General features: G+C 46.8%; 1 protein-coding gene across 1 annotated transcript in view; it reads left to right on the top strand.

Moving 5' to 3' along the window:
- The first annotated feature begins 9,380 nt into the window (after positions 1-9,380).
- The window catches only part of maml3 (mastermind-like transcriptional coactivator 3), a 93,315-nt gene continuing 87,387 nt past the window's right edge, over positions 9,381-15,308 (top strand). Inside the window, exon 1 of the mRNA XM_023829755.2 lies at positions 9,381-10,371. Within this exon, the coding sequence (XP_023685523.2) occupies positions 10,006-10,371 (366 nt within the window). The 5' untranslated portion in view covers positions 9,381-10,005. The remainder of the gene's footprint in view (positions 10,372-15,308) is intronic.

Genomic DNA, 15,308 nt, shown 5'->3' on the forward strand with positions numbered 1-15,308 from the left:
GATCCAGCTATACTTTGTTTAGTGATTGGGGATGGGGTCTTCCCAGCAGATCATGGTAGACAGACATCCTTAGTCTTCCTTATGGTCCTTGGTCTTCCTGAAGATCCTTAGTGTTCCTCATGGTCCTTAGTCTTCCTGATGTTTAGTTGCAGGTGGTTGTCACCTCACATCAGAACAAAGTCCCATAATAGGTGTCCCTACTCTGTTATCTCACCTGTCAATGGAGGAAGTGTACAGGGTTGCTACAGATTGAGTTATTAGTTGAATTTCCCACCTGTGCTGTGACTTCTTCAATGGGGGAGTTCTATTGTGCGCTGGTGTGGGCAAGGGCTGTGTGACGACTGTGGGTCTTCATGTTCTCCAGCACTGACTTGAATGAGACCAGTCTCTGTTTACATGGAAAGCATCTCTGACCAACGAGTGCCTCATTCAGCGAGATGTTCACACCTGCAGAAGCCAGGCAATGTTTTCCTCCATACAAACTGTAATTACCGACGCACTCTGCCACAGCAGAACCACAACTGGACTGAGGGAGACCCCGAGTGCCGTCAGCAGTCCCGGTCAGCTGCAGGAGGCAGTGTGATTGCTGCCGTAATCAATCTCTACACGGCGAGGCATTAAAGCGGGATTGATTTTGTGCTGCATCGAAGCTATTTTGACAAAGTGTTGGGGCCGTGCTTGTTTTTGAAGTCAATCCCCTCGACACCCCGCACCAGCGAAGGTCCTCAGATAGAGCCCTTGTGCAAGTCAGGCATTCGGGATTCCTGCGGGCCGCGTCCAGATCGTGATTGATCTTGCCGTGTGCTGTTCTTCTCTCCCATCCATTAAGGGTGCAATTACCTCCCAGGGCTGGTCAGAGTGGCCCTGGGGGGTGAAGCAGGTGTTGAAAATACTGGCAGCCCCCCCCCCCCCCGCCGAATCGCTGTAATAACACAAGGGCTAGCCAACCTGACCTTGTCCATCTCTCACATGGAAGGTGAGACCTTGTATCCCATCATCCAAGAGCAGAGGACGACATCAAGAGCTTTGGGGAAGTTAGTCATGCTCTGAAGGACCTGGATGGAATTACAACAGTCTCGCTGTGTCGACCAACCATGACGGATGCGTGAGTAGGCCGTTCGGAGAAGGGCTTCCTTACAGCAAAGACAAAGGTTTCCGGGGGGCTAATAGTCAACCAGCGAGCATGTATCTTCATAGCAGGCGAGCGGAGAATGTCATTACCTATAAGGTTTGATTTATGTTTTCCACAAAACAGTCGCACTGTTTAAAACACAGCTAGTGGGACTCTCATGCCTCGTAATGTCATCTCATAAGTCATTTCTGGAAGCAACATTAAGGGTATTTAATGTGAAATCCAGGTTTGACTGAGGTCTATAACGGTCCAGAAAACATAGCAATTTAATCTCTTGAACAGTTTTATCTAAATCAGACCTTAAATACACAAGACAATTTGTATAAAATGTATTGGATTAAAACTGAACATTTTTAAGAATAATGATGAGAAAGTATATGTCATTTATTGTGTGTAATTTCACGTCTGGTAAGAAATTAGTACTGTAGCTAAAACCCTCAACCCAAGGGGTGAAGCAGTAGTACTGCCCCCTGTAGCATCCTCCTGTCATTACGTGCCACATATTTGTTAGAAATCCAATAGGATGTCTTCCCTGATTGGCTCTGATTTCACTGTGCCATCACATGACGCCAAGCAGGCCTGTTGGCACCAACATGAGGAATTCAGGCAAACAGCGGGGGCTTGACATGCCTCTAGGTGGCGCTAATCCAGTGGCAGGCTGAAATGGCAGCTTCCCACTACCAGTGAACCAAGCATAGATCCGTTTCGCCTGTGTGGCAGATGGACCTGGCTATATTTAAATTGTACAACCCTGATTGGTTCCCTGCGCAAGCACTTTTAATAGGATTTGCTGAAAAGGAATATTTGCTTCGAGAACAAAGTCTATTTTAAGTATAATGGTTTGTCTTCAAATAATGGGTGTGCCACCATATCATGGAAAGAATACTATAGTCAAAGGCTTTTCCAGTGGAAAACACACCTCTGTCAGGTCTGTTCGCCCCCAGGTGTCATGTGACTCAGCTGTTTGCCCCCAGATGTCATGTGACCCAGTTGTTTGCCTTGCCTTATTTTACGAGACGCCTCGCCTCCCCGTGTCCCGAGGTGTCACCCTCATCAGCTGTGAGACGTCAGAGACACAGTCCGCCTGGAACGGGGACTCTGGATTTTGGAGTGTTTGTCCGAAATGTCGGAAAAGGATGATTTTGATATTTTAAACTAAACCAACATAGCATGTCCGAGCAGCTTCTTAAAACGAAGAGTAACATGCAGATACTATATTTATTTGGTACTTTTTTCTAAAGCAACTTACAGTAGAAAAAAGGGTATAATTAATAGGGGGGGTTGCTGGGATTTGAACCTATAACCTTTGTATTCTTAATGAAATGTGTTACTTGTAGTATTTATCCGGTTCACCCTAACCCATTATACAAAGTACAGTAAATCATCCATCCATCTGTCCCTCCGTCCATCCACGCCACTTCCCCATTATTGGTGCGGAAATTCACCAGAATAATATGATCTATTATTTATGTGCCACTAACAGCAGGCCAGTGGAATCAGCCTTAGTGCTTCTGCTGTGTTTCCATTGATCACTCTCTCCGTGTCCCTTCAACAGGCTGGAAATATAAGTGTGTTTTAATAAGATGCAGTTTGGCAGCCGCACAGTTTGGACGTCGAGTAAAAGAGAGTAAATAACTTCACCGTGCTTCACCAGTGGGCAAAATCCCATGCAGATCTGGCTCCCTCAGGCGCCAGCCACTCTCAGGTCCCCCGATCACCCCACCCCCCCCCCCCCCCCCGCCCCACCCACGACCCCATCCGAGGGGAACCCCCCCAATCAGCAACCATCACACCCTGTCAGACTCAGGAAATACAATTGTGTCAGGAAACAAATGGGCCAGAGGACGCCAGCTCGGCAGGAGGGGGATGGGGGGCTAGAGAGGGCAGCCGGCTGCCGCAGTTACCCAGGACTGTGGGGGTGGAGGGGCCAACATTCCTGTCATTCTTTCAGCACTAGCCGAGTGGACAAGGCAGGGCCACAAACACGGCTCTGTGCCCTGCCCTGCCCTTATACACACGCTCTCTATCCTCATACACACATTACACACGCTCCCTAACCTTATACACACACACTACACATGCTCCCTAACCTCATACACACGCTACACACGCTCCCTAACCTCATACACAAATTACACACGCTCCCTAACCTTATACACACGCTACACACGCTCCCTAACCTCATACACACAGTACACACGCTCCCTAACCTTATACACACGCTACACACGCTCCCTAACCTTATACACACGCTACACACGCTCCCTAACCTTATACACACAGTACACATACTCCCTAACCTTATACACACATTACACATGCTCCCTAACCTTATACACACGCTACACACGCTCCCTAACCTTATACACACACTACACACGCTCCCTAACCTCATACACACATTACACACGCTCCCTAACCTTATACACACACTACACATGCTCCCTAACCTCATACACACATTACACACGCTCCCTAACCTCATACACGCTCCCTAACCTTATACACACACTACACACGCTCCCTAACCTCATACACACATTACACACGCTCCCTAACCTTATACACACGCTACACACGCTCCCTAACCTCATACACAAATTACACACGCTCCCTAACCTTATACACATGCTACACACGCTCCCTAACCTTATACGCACTCCCTAACCTTATACACACGCTACACACGCTCCCTAACCTTATACACACAATACACATACTCTCTAACCTTATACACATGCTACACAAGCTCCCTAACCTTATACACACTCCCTAACCTTATACACACACTACACACGCTCCCTAACCTTATACACACTCCCTAACCTTATACACACACTACACACGCTCCCTAACCTCATACACACATTACACACACTCCCTAACCTTATACACACGCTACACACGCTCCCTAACCTTATACACACGCTACACACGCTCCCTAACCTTATACACACACTACACATGCTCCCTAACCTTATACACACAATACACACGCTCCCTAACCTTATACACACTCCCTAACCTTATACACACCACACACGCTCCCTAACCTTATACACAATACACACGCTCCCTAAACTTATACACACAGTACACACGCTCCCTAACCTTATACACACGCTACACACACTCCCTAGCCTTATACACACATTACACACGCTCCCTAACCTCATACACACATTACACACGCTCCCTAACCTTATACACACACTACACACGCTCCCTAACCTTATACACACGCTACACACGCTCCCTAACCTCATACACACACTACACACGCTTCCTAACCTTATACACACGCTACACATGCTCCCTAACCTTATACACACAATACACACACTCCCTAACCTTATACACACACTACACACGCTCTCTAACCTTATACACACAGTACACACGCTCCCTAACCTTATATACACTACACACGCTCCCTAACCTTATACACACACTACACATGCTCTCTAACCTTATATACACTACACACGCTCCCTAACCTTATACACACTCCCTACCCTTATACACACACTACACACGCTCCCTAACCTTATATACACTACACACGCTCCCTAACCTTATACACACTCCCTAACCTTATACACACACTACACACGGTCCCTAACCTTATACACAATACACACGCTCCCTAAACTTATATACACAGTACACATACTCCCTAACCTTATACGCACATTTCACACGCTCCCTAACCTTATACGCACATTTCACACGCTCCATAACCTTATACACACATTATACACGCTCCCTAACCTTATACGCACATTTTACACGCTCCATAACCTTATAAACACATTATACACGCTCCCTAACCTTATACACACACTACACACTCTGCCTAACCTTATACACACACTACACACGCTCCCTGACCTTATACACACACTACACACGCTCCCTGACCTTATACACACATTACACACACTCCCTAACCTTATACACACACTTTAGGCTAAGTGTCAATGTCAATACAAAGACCATTTTAAAGACCCATCGTGATTTATGAAAGCATACACTGGACAGATGGCATGTGTTTATGTCACTGCATTTTGGTCTTGCTAGGCCAGCCTTGTTTTATCATACTGAGTGAATGTGTGTGGATGTATGTTTCACTCGGATTCAGGGAGCCGTCACATGGTAGCTGGCAGGCTGGTTTTCTCAGGTGTTTTTCTGGTTTCGTTATGCAGCATGGCTGATTAATCACCCTCCGCAGTGCCGCAATATGCAGCACCCGCATTAACTCTTATATCATGGCTCGCCTAAGCGTGACTTGCACTTAGGCACACGGTGCAGTCATATTCCCCTGCAAGGACTTGCCCGTGCTTGACGTGTGGGCTGTTGGTGTTGGTTAGTTCTTCATGTCTTTGCTGAGGGCGCCGGGCATCGCTGGAGGTGACTCTGCTAGAGGCCCGGCGCTAACCGCTGTCACGGCTGAAGTCATACGAGGAGAAAGGGGGCCTTTCTCATGAAGGTTTCTGCAACTGCAGGATGACTCTGCGATCCCACGTCGTCCGGATCTACCTCCCACCTGCGAGTCACATGGAGAACACGCCTAACGGTCAGACCGGGCTGCTCACGGATCAGCGTGTAGTTAACCTAGCTGCTGGTTCAAGACCCCAACCCTACAACACATCCTAATCTGAATTTCTGTAGTAGCATACATTTATAAATACATACATTCAGCAGATAAAACTGCAAAGGAATCTATTAAAATAATTACTATCATACACTGTCAGAAAAAAGGGTAAAAATGTGTATCTTTGCTTGTCACTTTGCTGTACCTTTTAAGAACATCCCAAAGGTACAAACAGCATTAATGTACCATCAATAGTACAGAAATGTTCCTCCGAGTTCATTTCTGTACCTTAAAAGGTACAATTACATACAGTTATGGGTACAATTGGCAGACCCTTGAGGGTACAGCCCCAGTGACAAGCAAAGATACACATTTTTACCCTTTTTTCTGAGTGTAACAATGCAATATGTATATAAACCTGTGTGTACACCGTCAGAAAAAAAGTGTACCAATTTGTACCTTTGCTTGTCCCTAGGGGTGTACGCTCAAGGGTCTCCCAATTGTATCTTTAGCTAGTCAACCCTAGAGACAAGCAAAGGTACAAATTGGTACACTTTTTTGTGACAGTGTACAGCCCCCTTGTTTTGCACTTTAATCCCTGCCCCCGCCACTTACAGTTGGTATGTCCCACCGTGGTCCTGAAGGAATGTTCCGTGCCACTGTGTGGCTGAATATGGATGACATGACAATAAAGCCCAAGACTGACTTTTCTTTATTTTTATTTTAACTATTTCATGTGAGCTAAAAACACCGAAGAGCTGCAGGAGGAGCTGTCAGTAGCTGCTGTATCATGGTATAGCTCGACGTCCGGAACTGATCAATGACCGTTTGGGTGAACTGCCTTGCCGAGGCAACCCTACCCCGGATTCAGCTAATCAAACTCCATCACCCCCCCTCTTTTAATGGACAGAAACACTTCAGAGGACCAAGGAGAACAAGTGCATTTGTTTTAGATGAATTCGGGCGTAGCAGGGAGGGGATATAAAAAAAAAAGCTGGATTTCTTCATTTGTTAGATTTAAGCATTGTCCAGTAGTACATCTCCTCCTATTGGACAGTTTTCACAGTAGGCTTAAGTTATCCAGCTATGTGGGAAATCCTGCTTTGTGGAATACTCCCAGGTCTCACCACGCCACTGTTTCTTATCATTTTTAGTCATATTATTTGATATGATTGACATCCAATCCAGTGTGTTCCCTGCGCTGCCTGAGATAAACGGCACCCCACCCACTGTGGCCTCCTAATCATCCCCTATATCTGACTGGTGAATCCTCTCCTCCCTCTTCACCACCTTAGCTACTGTGAGGTGAGCGTACTGGTGCAGAATGGCTGCCGTCGCATCATCCAGGTGGGGGCTACACAGTGGGGGTGGTTGAAGTGGCTCCCCATTGGTTCTGTAAATTAGCTTTGGGGCGTCTTGAAAAGTGCCATATAAATGTAACTGTCATTCATTCATTCACTCGACCCCGACCAGGATAAACAGTTGGAAGATGGATGGACAGGTGTTTACTAAAGTAATGTGAGTTGCTGTTGTACCCTAAGGTACTCTGTTAGCTTCTGTCTGTACAGAACTAGTTACCAAAAGGCTGAGCCCGGTAATGAGAGGTTCGTCTGGGTTGTCTAGTGATCAGGCTTCTGGGGTGATAGTTCACAGCCTTTACACCAATCAAATGGCTCGACTTGGTTAAATAAAGGGACAGTGTAAGTTTGAATGCGCCAGGCTTGTGATGTGTCTAACGTATGTATTATTGCCTTCATAACTGAAATAAAGCTTTAGTTGACATTTATACAAGTGCATTTTTTCCATATAAGCCACCCTTTTGTCCATTTTAAGGCACAAACACACATATGGTGACACAGGTGACAGTGAAGCTTAGGTTTTAGGTCAGGGATCCCAAAATCTGATCCTAGAGGGACAGAATCTGGGATAGTTTGCAGACTGTCAGGTTTAGTTCAGGGGTGGCCAGTCTTATCCAGAAAGGGCCGCTGTGTGTGCAGGTTTTTGCTGCAACTCGCTAATTAGATTACTAATCAGAGGACTGATTGGCTGAAGAGTCGTCGCACCTGGGTTTGATCAGCTGACCTAAAGGCTATCCCAAAAACCTGCACACACACCGGCCCTTTGTGGCTAAGATTGCCACCGCTGGTTTAGTAGGTGTGTTTGAACAGGGAACTCTACAAACTGTGTTGGATTGCAGCATCCAGGACTGGATTTGGCAAACCCTGGTCTAGGTGCAGGTTCAGGTATCCATCTGTCACACCTGGAGTATTTCAGGACCTTCAAGGACCAAACGGGCATGTGGAAACTCTGCTGAGCACGGGATTCAAACCAGCAACCTTCCGATCACAGGCACAGCAAGTTAACCCAGCAAGCCACACAACACCCTCTACACAGATGTCTGGCCCGGAGGAATATCATCATCCCACTTAGAAGTCCTGGGGGGTGGATGGCGGTGGCTGGGGGGTGGCTGTGAATAAGGCCCTTAACCCCTAAAATCCCCCAGAGACCCTGCTTTCTCAAAAACCGCATATCGCTCAGAATATAAACATCGACTAAATTAATAAATTAAATGTAAACATAGGAGGAGGGAAAAAAGATTCAGATGTATGTTTATTGTGCTTTTGCAGAGCACTGGGGTGCATACTGATCAACATACGCCAGCTAGTTCCTCATGGATTCAGACTCTATAAAGTGAAGAGGAGGACAACCCAGATAAGTGCTTATTGGTTACCTGGCAGCAGAGTCATCGCTCCGAGGTGTCATGGGAATATGGCAAGTAGGGAGATCAGAAGGGTGGTTATTAAAGGAGAAGGGAAAATGCCAATTAGGAATGGTCACCTATCATCTCAGTAGGAGTGCTATTCCTGCACTCAGAAGTGAGTCTACGTGCAGCTGCCTTCAGCGGTGCCGTTAAAGATTTTGGGCCCCCAACCCAGATCACTCGGATTATGTTCCAAATTTTTAGAGCTGCAGTCACTCGGGGGCCCTTGGAATCGTCCTAACGCTCCCCCCCCCCCGCTTTACAGTGCTCCCGGCTGACAGCCTCTTTCAGGCGCTGGAGTCACGTACTCGCTAAACAGCAAGCCCTGATTCTGACTCGCCACCCTGCACGCTGTGAAAACCCTTAAAAACAACCCGAGAACGCGATGAAGGTCAGATTATTGCTGTTTGAGTGAAAAAAAAACTTCCAACAACATTCCCGAAACTCAAGTCTGTGCTAAATCAAACACAAAACGACTGCTATTGCTAAAAGAAAAACTCTATGAAACTGGCGTCCTGTTTGGTGTTTGGAAATGGATTAAAATATGGGTGCTGAAATCTAATGGGAATGTAACATGAAATACACAAAAACAATCCAGCTGAATAAACGAGCGATATGCGATATATATAATATTATATATATATATATATATATATATATATATATATATATATATATATATATATATATATATATATAAATAAACACAGATTATGTGTTGAGCCTGAATATCTAGATGTTAATGGCAGAAATACAGCCGTATCCGACTTTTTGTGTCAAGTATGCGCGCACTTCCCTTCGTGAATGCGCAAGCGGTCACAGGCGCGTCCACGTCCGGGCGCTCGGCGGCTCCGCTCCGCGTTTTGCGTGCGATTGCCGAGGCTGCTCACAGCCTCTAGCTGCTTTTTACTCAGCCCTTGTCCTGATATCACTCCGCTGGCATGGAGGAGGAGGAGAGCACTTGATCATTGTGATGGTGGCAGGCAGCTGCGAGCGACCCCGCGGATCGGCGTCTTTCGGGATCTGGCTTTTGCGCGTTTCACCTCCGGGCTTTTGGACGGACTTGTTGGCGCTCGGGGGATTTTCACGGGAAAATGTGAATGAGATGCGAGTTCGCGAAACTACTCCGGAGCCCCTGCGCTGCGAACAACAAAACTTTTTCCTAAAGGACAGCACGATAAAGCTGCGTGCTTGAAACATTGTCCGCGATGTGTGATGATCGCCTGTAACATCGGGATCTTCTGCCGAGTTAAATGCAGCGATCCGGTGCCGGTGGGAGCGAGTGAAGCACCGACCGCTGAGTTTGGTCAGTTGCGCTCCGCTATTGTTGTCTGTTTTGCAGACCGACCAGAGTATTGTTTTAATGGTACTGAATGATTGAATGACACATTTTTCCCGATGAGGGGAAGCGGCCGCCGCTCGTTTGCACTCTTTTGAATCCCCTATTTCTTCCCCCTGGAATTACTTTTGCTGAAGGAGGCTTGAGAAAGTTCTTCCAAAATACTGTGCACAGACTATATGATGGGGGATTTTGCCACCCCCGCTACTGCGAACGGCAGTAGTATTTGCATTAATAACAATAACATAAACGGTGGCATCGGAGCTGGAGGCAGCGGTAATAATGTGATGCCTAAGCATAGTACCGTGGTGGAGAGGTTAAGGCAGAGGATCGAGGGCTGTCGGAGGCACCATGTCAACTGTGAGACCAGGTACCAGCAAGCACACGCTGAACAGCTGGAGATTGAACGCAGGGAGACGGTCAGCCTGTACCAGAGGAGCCTGGAGCAGAGGGTTAAGAAATCCGCTCATAATAAGCAGCAAAACAAACAGCAAGACCCTGAGTCGGCAAGCACAACAGAACAGAGAAATAGCACGCTGATCGCGGTAAGGACGGCGTAAGACCACCTTCTCGACCCCTGTGTCCCACACCCCTCCCGACCTAAAAAGAAAAAAAAAAGTTGAGAGATTCTTTAGGTTTGCCATTTGGTGCATGACAGATGGCAGTTTTTTCACAGTTTTGAACAACATATTTGTAAAAGTATTTTTGCTCTAGTATGGGATTATCTTGACGAGGGAGTGGGGGGGGGGGGGGGTGTAAACTGTTGCCGATCTGTGTTCATAATTTAGGTAATCAAAATACCAGAAACTTTAATCCTGAGGTGTATGTTGATTTTTATTTAGTTAATGTCTACTGAAGATGTGTCATTTATACAAAGAGTGCCTCCTGTTCTATATACATTTGAGTGTTTCTTTTGCAGAAAAAAGAGACATTTTTGTGGTTGTTATAGTTTGGTAAGGAAAACCATTGTTTGATATCGTTTCATTGTTGTGCAGCATCCGCTATATTTACGGGTTTATGTATTTACTGACATGGTTTTCATATTAAAGTTAGTGTTACTGGCTTTAAGTCTCACCAGCTCTTTTGATGAGGATGCATTTTTTGGTAATGTTTGTCAAACAGTATTTCCGTCAGTATAAATCGTCAGCTTGCTGCGGTCTGAAGTCTCAGTTGATCATACTACAAAAAGCCAGAAGACGCGCATGTACTCGTGTGTGTATCCAGACACACGCTGCTTTAAGATCGGTGTTTTGAAAATACGTTGCAGTCTTTATATCATCTGTTCTGGAAAGGGCAGTTTTGTTTTGAGAAAGTGTGGCTTTTTCAGCAAGTAAATGTGTAATTAGCTGCTATCAAGTGTTACAGGGTATGAAAACAAACGGGGGGGCAGTATAGGAAGCATCGCACCAGACTGACAATGGGACACTTCAGGGTGGCTATTGTCTTCACGTGTTACGCATCCCTGTCGCAACTATCCCCTGCTTTTGAAGTGCATGCTTTTCGTTTTAAGAAGCGCATTTAGTGCCTTATTAAAACTTTACCGCGCCGGCGAGGGGATTTTACCACGGCGAGATATTATCCTAACCGATCTTAAAGCGCGGATTACTGGGGCTCGTCGTGCCGCCTTTATTGGGGACCTTCAATCTGAGCGTTTCCGCGTCGATCGCGGTAAAGTGTCCGTGATGAAAGGCAAGCGATCGGGGCATCGCGGGCGCTTTGTCTGCACCGGCTTGAAATGCCGTCGGTCCCCGGCGCCTGACCCTGCGGAAGCATCACCGTCTCAAGACCCAAATGCTTGACTAGGTGTGCAGCGACACAATAACCTCTGCATTTCATGCACGCACTATTAATCGTATCTCTTTGACAATCTGGCGTGGGATTGATAGTTCAGCGCTGCGACCGTGGAGGCGACGAGAGGAATGGCGTGTTAAGGAGGCGGCGGCGGCTGTAATGGGAAGGGACCTCCCACCGGCCAGTGTGGACACTCCACCGAGCCGCCCATTAACTGCTAGACAACAAACACTTACACTTAGAGGGATTACCACTTAAAGATACAGTAACCCTCTCAGGTCGGCTGCCGGAGCAGCGACTAGCCAGAGACCCTTGGAGGAAATAAAGCCCCCCGATTTTACTATAGAACCATCAGTAATAATCGCAATTAAGTTTATCTTTCTGTATATTGCATGAAATGCTTATATTTCATACATCACATATACGAGGCGGAATGTTTCATATGTCGTATTTAGTATTAAAGAAAGAAAGTATTAGCATTTAATTATTTTTAGGTAATCTGCCTGTCGGAGTAATAAGAGAGAACAGCACTGTTTTTTTTTTCTTAACTGCGACTCTATTACAATAGACAGCGACTGTCATTTAAACAAAGTAGCTTTTATTTATAGGTAAATAAAATGCGGAAAAGGAGGCGGGAAGGTGTAGAAACGGCCCCTCGGTTTCTCCGTCCTAAACGGGCTGATTTGTCACATTGCGGATTTGCGGCATCTCCCAGCCCGCGATCCGGGAGCCAGCGTCCCCCGGTGACCCTCCCTCCGGGCTGTTGTACCGAGGTCTGGCACGAAGGCACTCCGTCCCCCAAGCCTAGCACCCCTTTATCTGCGGGGGGTCTAAACCTTTTACATCGTGAAGCATTTAAGCTTCTCTGTGTGACACGGCCGGTGCACTGCTGCATGCAGGGACGTGCATTTAATGGCAGGCATTTCATACCGTGTTTTACAGTTTGACATCATCAGCAAGACACTGGCACCTGTCCGATACTTAATATAGGCCTAATGTATATTGAGTCGCTTTATTACGTGCTGGATGTTAAACACAGTTTCCCTCGGTCTCTCCACCGTATTTGGAAACGCAAGTGGCAATTAATTTGGAGAAAAAAAAATTAAGTTGAAGTACGTTGTTCAGTTTCACAATGGGAGAACAGGAAGCAATGCTGTAATTCGTCTGTTCTTTTTTTCTAAAAAGATGAAAGTATGTGTTTAAGAAGAAAAAAAACATTAATCGCCATAGGAAAGTGTTTGATGCCTCTGTTAGTACATCAAAGCCGCCCAGAACCAGGAAGGCGAGCTTCCTGTTAAAAGGGAAATGGCGAAACCTTAAAGCAGGCTCGCGTCCCAAGCTAGCCACAAGTGGTCACTACAGGAAAAGCAAAATGCATAGAAAAGGGGAGACCTTAGCCGGCAGAAATGGTATCATAATTCAGCGGGTGCAACCAAAAATTTAAAGTAACTAGATAAATGGCGATTAGATATTTCTTATGTTACTGTTAAGGCGCCAAATGTACATGCTATTCATTTTCCTGCTGCCTTTAGTCTGTGTTTTTATGTTATTTATGTGGTGCCTTGATTTTTGTCTTTGTTGGTAGTTTTTAATGACCGGAGAGTAGCAGAACTGTGTAATTGCACCGAATGTATGATGAGAATAAAGTTTCATTCATTAAGGTGTTCAGTAAATCAGTGGTGGTGATCTGTCTCATATCAAGCATCGAATCCTGGGTGATAACTTGTGTGAATCACCATCAGACATGTGCAACTCGTTGTTTTTGTGCGTTCGTGGAGCTGTCAGGAATTTGCAGCTGGAATCCCATAGCTGGCTCTTGCTGGTTTGTAGGTCCTGTTCCCCGTCGTTTGCTCACTGCTTATTTTTGGGGGCCAGTGTTACGAGAGGAAGTATTCCTCAGCCGGAATACGCGGAGGCTCAGTAGCAGATCAACCCCCCCAACTTTGTTTAGCGCTGATGCAACGAGTCGTGCAGAAAGCGCTCCCGGTATCACGTTGTTACTGTTCTCCGGGAGAAGGGCCCAGTTGCTAAATTTAACTGGTGAGCTGGCAGGGAGACTGAGGCCCGTGACGTCAGCGACACGGGACTCTCGACCACGGCGCGCAGCTGGGGACGGCCTCCCGCTCGGTGTCACGTCGAGGGGGGGCGCTGTTCGCCCCGCTGCCCCCTCCCCCCCCCCCACGTCCGCTTGACTCCTTCGTCTGCACGTTTGACTGCCATGGGTTCTCAACGTGCCACGGTCATATTGTGTCACACGCTGTTGTGTCTGGACCTATAAATAGTCGTGTCTCTTATCCTGTGGGTCTGTTTTGGCCTCTGGGACAGAAAGGAGCTTTCGTGTGGTTTGAGTATGTGGACTGTAAGGACCAAATCCAGCCCAGATTAAGGCTGAATGCTAACATTTGTAGCGTTGTGGAGTATTTTAGGGTTTTAGGTAGCTTTGTAGAGTATTTTTGTAGTTTGTATAGCATTGTAGAGTATTTTGAGGGGATCGAGTATGACTGTTGAGAATTTTTATAGGTTTATATATATATATATATATCTCATATTTTTATGGGTTATGTAATATATATGAAGAGCTGTGGGGATCTGTATTGAACACTTCAGTTCCTTTAGTCTCTTGTCTGTTGCTCTTTCTGACCTTTGCAGTTGGATGTTCGTCTTCACCAGCTACATCTGCAATCCTCAACTACCTCGGAGGACTTATGGCCGTCAGGAGAATTTCAGACTCTCGTTCTGAGACGGACACGCAGATCGAAGCATGGCTCGGGCAGATTCCTCCAGGAAGGGTTGCAGTCTGTTTCGCTGCCAGCCCTCCCCCTGGTGTCTGTCGTGTTTAGACAGAGGTTTAGCATGACGCTGTCATTGAGAGGCATGCTGACCTTTCCTTGTGTGGTGACCATGGCGATGGTCAAGAACAGACAATGTTCAGAACAGCCTGCAAGGGTCTCGGTCTGTTTGTATCTAAAGGAAGCTCAGTGAGAAGAATCAGCCGATGGACAGTTTCCGGGGGGTCTGCAATTGGGGTTCGAGTTCCACACTTTACAGACTGTCTGTGCCTTAGGTGGCGGGTGTTATCCCTCATTAAAGTCAAGGACACTGAATGTTGTAGACGTTTTGCTGAATGAGCTGGAAGTTTTGGAGACTTGTGAGGGGCTGCTGTTGGTGCCCCCTTCCCCCGGATTGGGACCTGTCAGGGACGGTCTCCTGTGAGCTGTCCTGAGGGTAGCTGGTAACGCTTGTCATGCCTGCCCAGATTCACTCAGGGAGCAGGCAGCTGATGATGGTCTCATCTTCACGCCGCACCTGCTGATGGTCCGTGCTGGATGCAGCTGGCCAAAGCTTGAGGGTTGGGTTTAGTGCAGTTTCCCAATCCGGTCCTGGGGGACCCACATTCGGTCCATGTTTTCGCTCCCTCCGAGCTCCCTGCCAGACAGTGCACAATTTTGCTTCCTTCCAGCTCCCGGTAGGACCTGATTGGTAAATTGGTAAAAGTTATAATATGACTTTGAGTGTGTGTATTTGTGCCCTGTGATGGAGTGGTATGCTGCCCAGGGTGTCCTCTGCCTTGTGCCCTGTGCATTCTGGGATAGGCTGCCAGCTTTTACTAACCCTGAATGGGATAAGTAGTTGATAGATGGATGACAAGATTTTGTGTTTGTGTTACTCTAGGGATGTATCTGTAATTATT

This window comes from Paramormyrops kingsleyae, chromosome 25, assembly GCF_048594095.1.
Source record: "Paramormyrops kingsleyae isolate MSU_618 chromosome 25, PKINGS_0.4, whole genome shotgun sequence".
NCBI classification, from domain to species: Eukaryota; Metazoa; Chordata; class Actinopteri; order Osteoglossiformes; family Mormyridae; genus Paramormyrops; species Paramormyrops kingsleyae.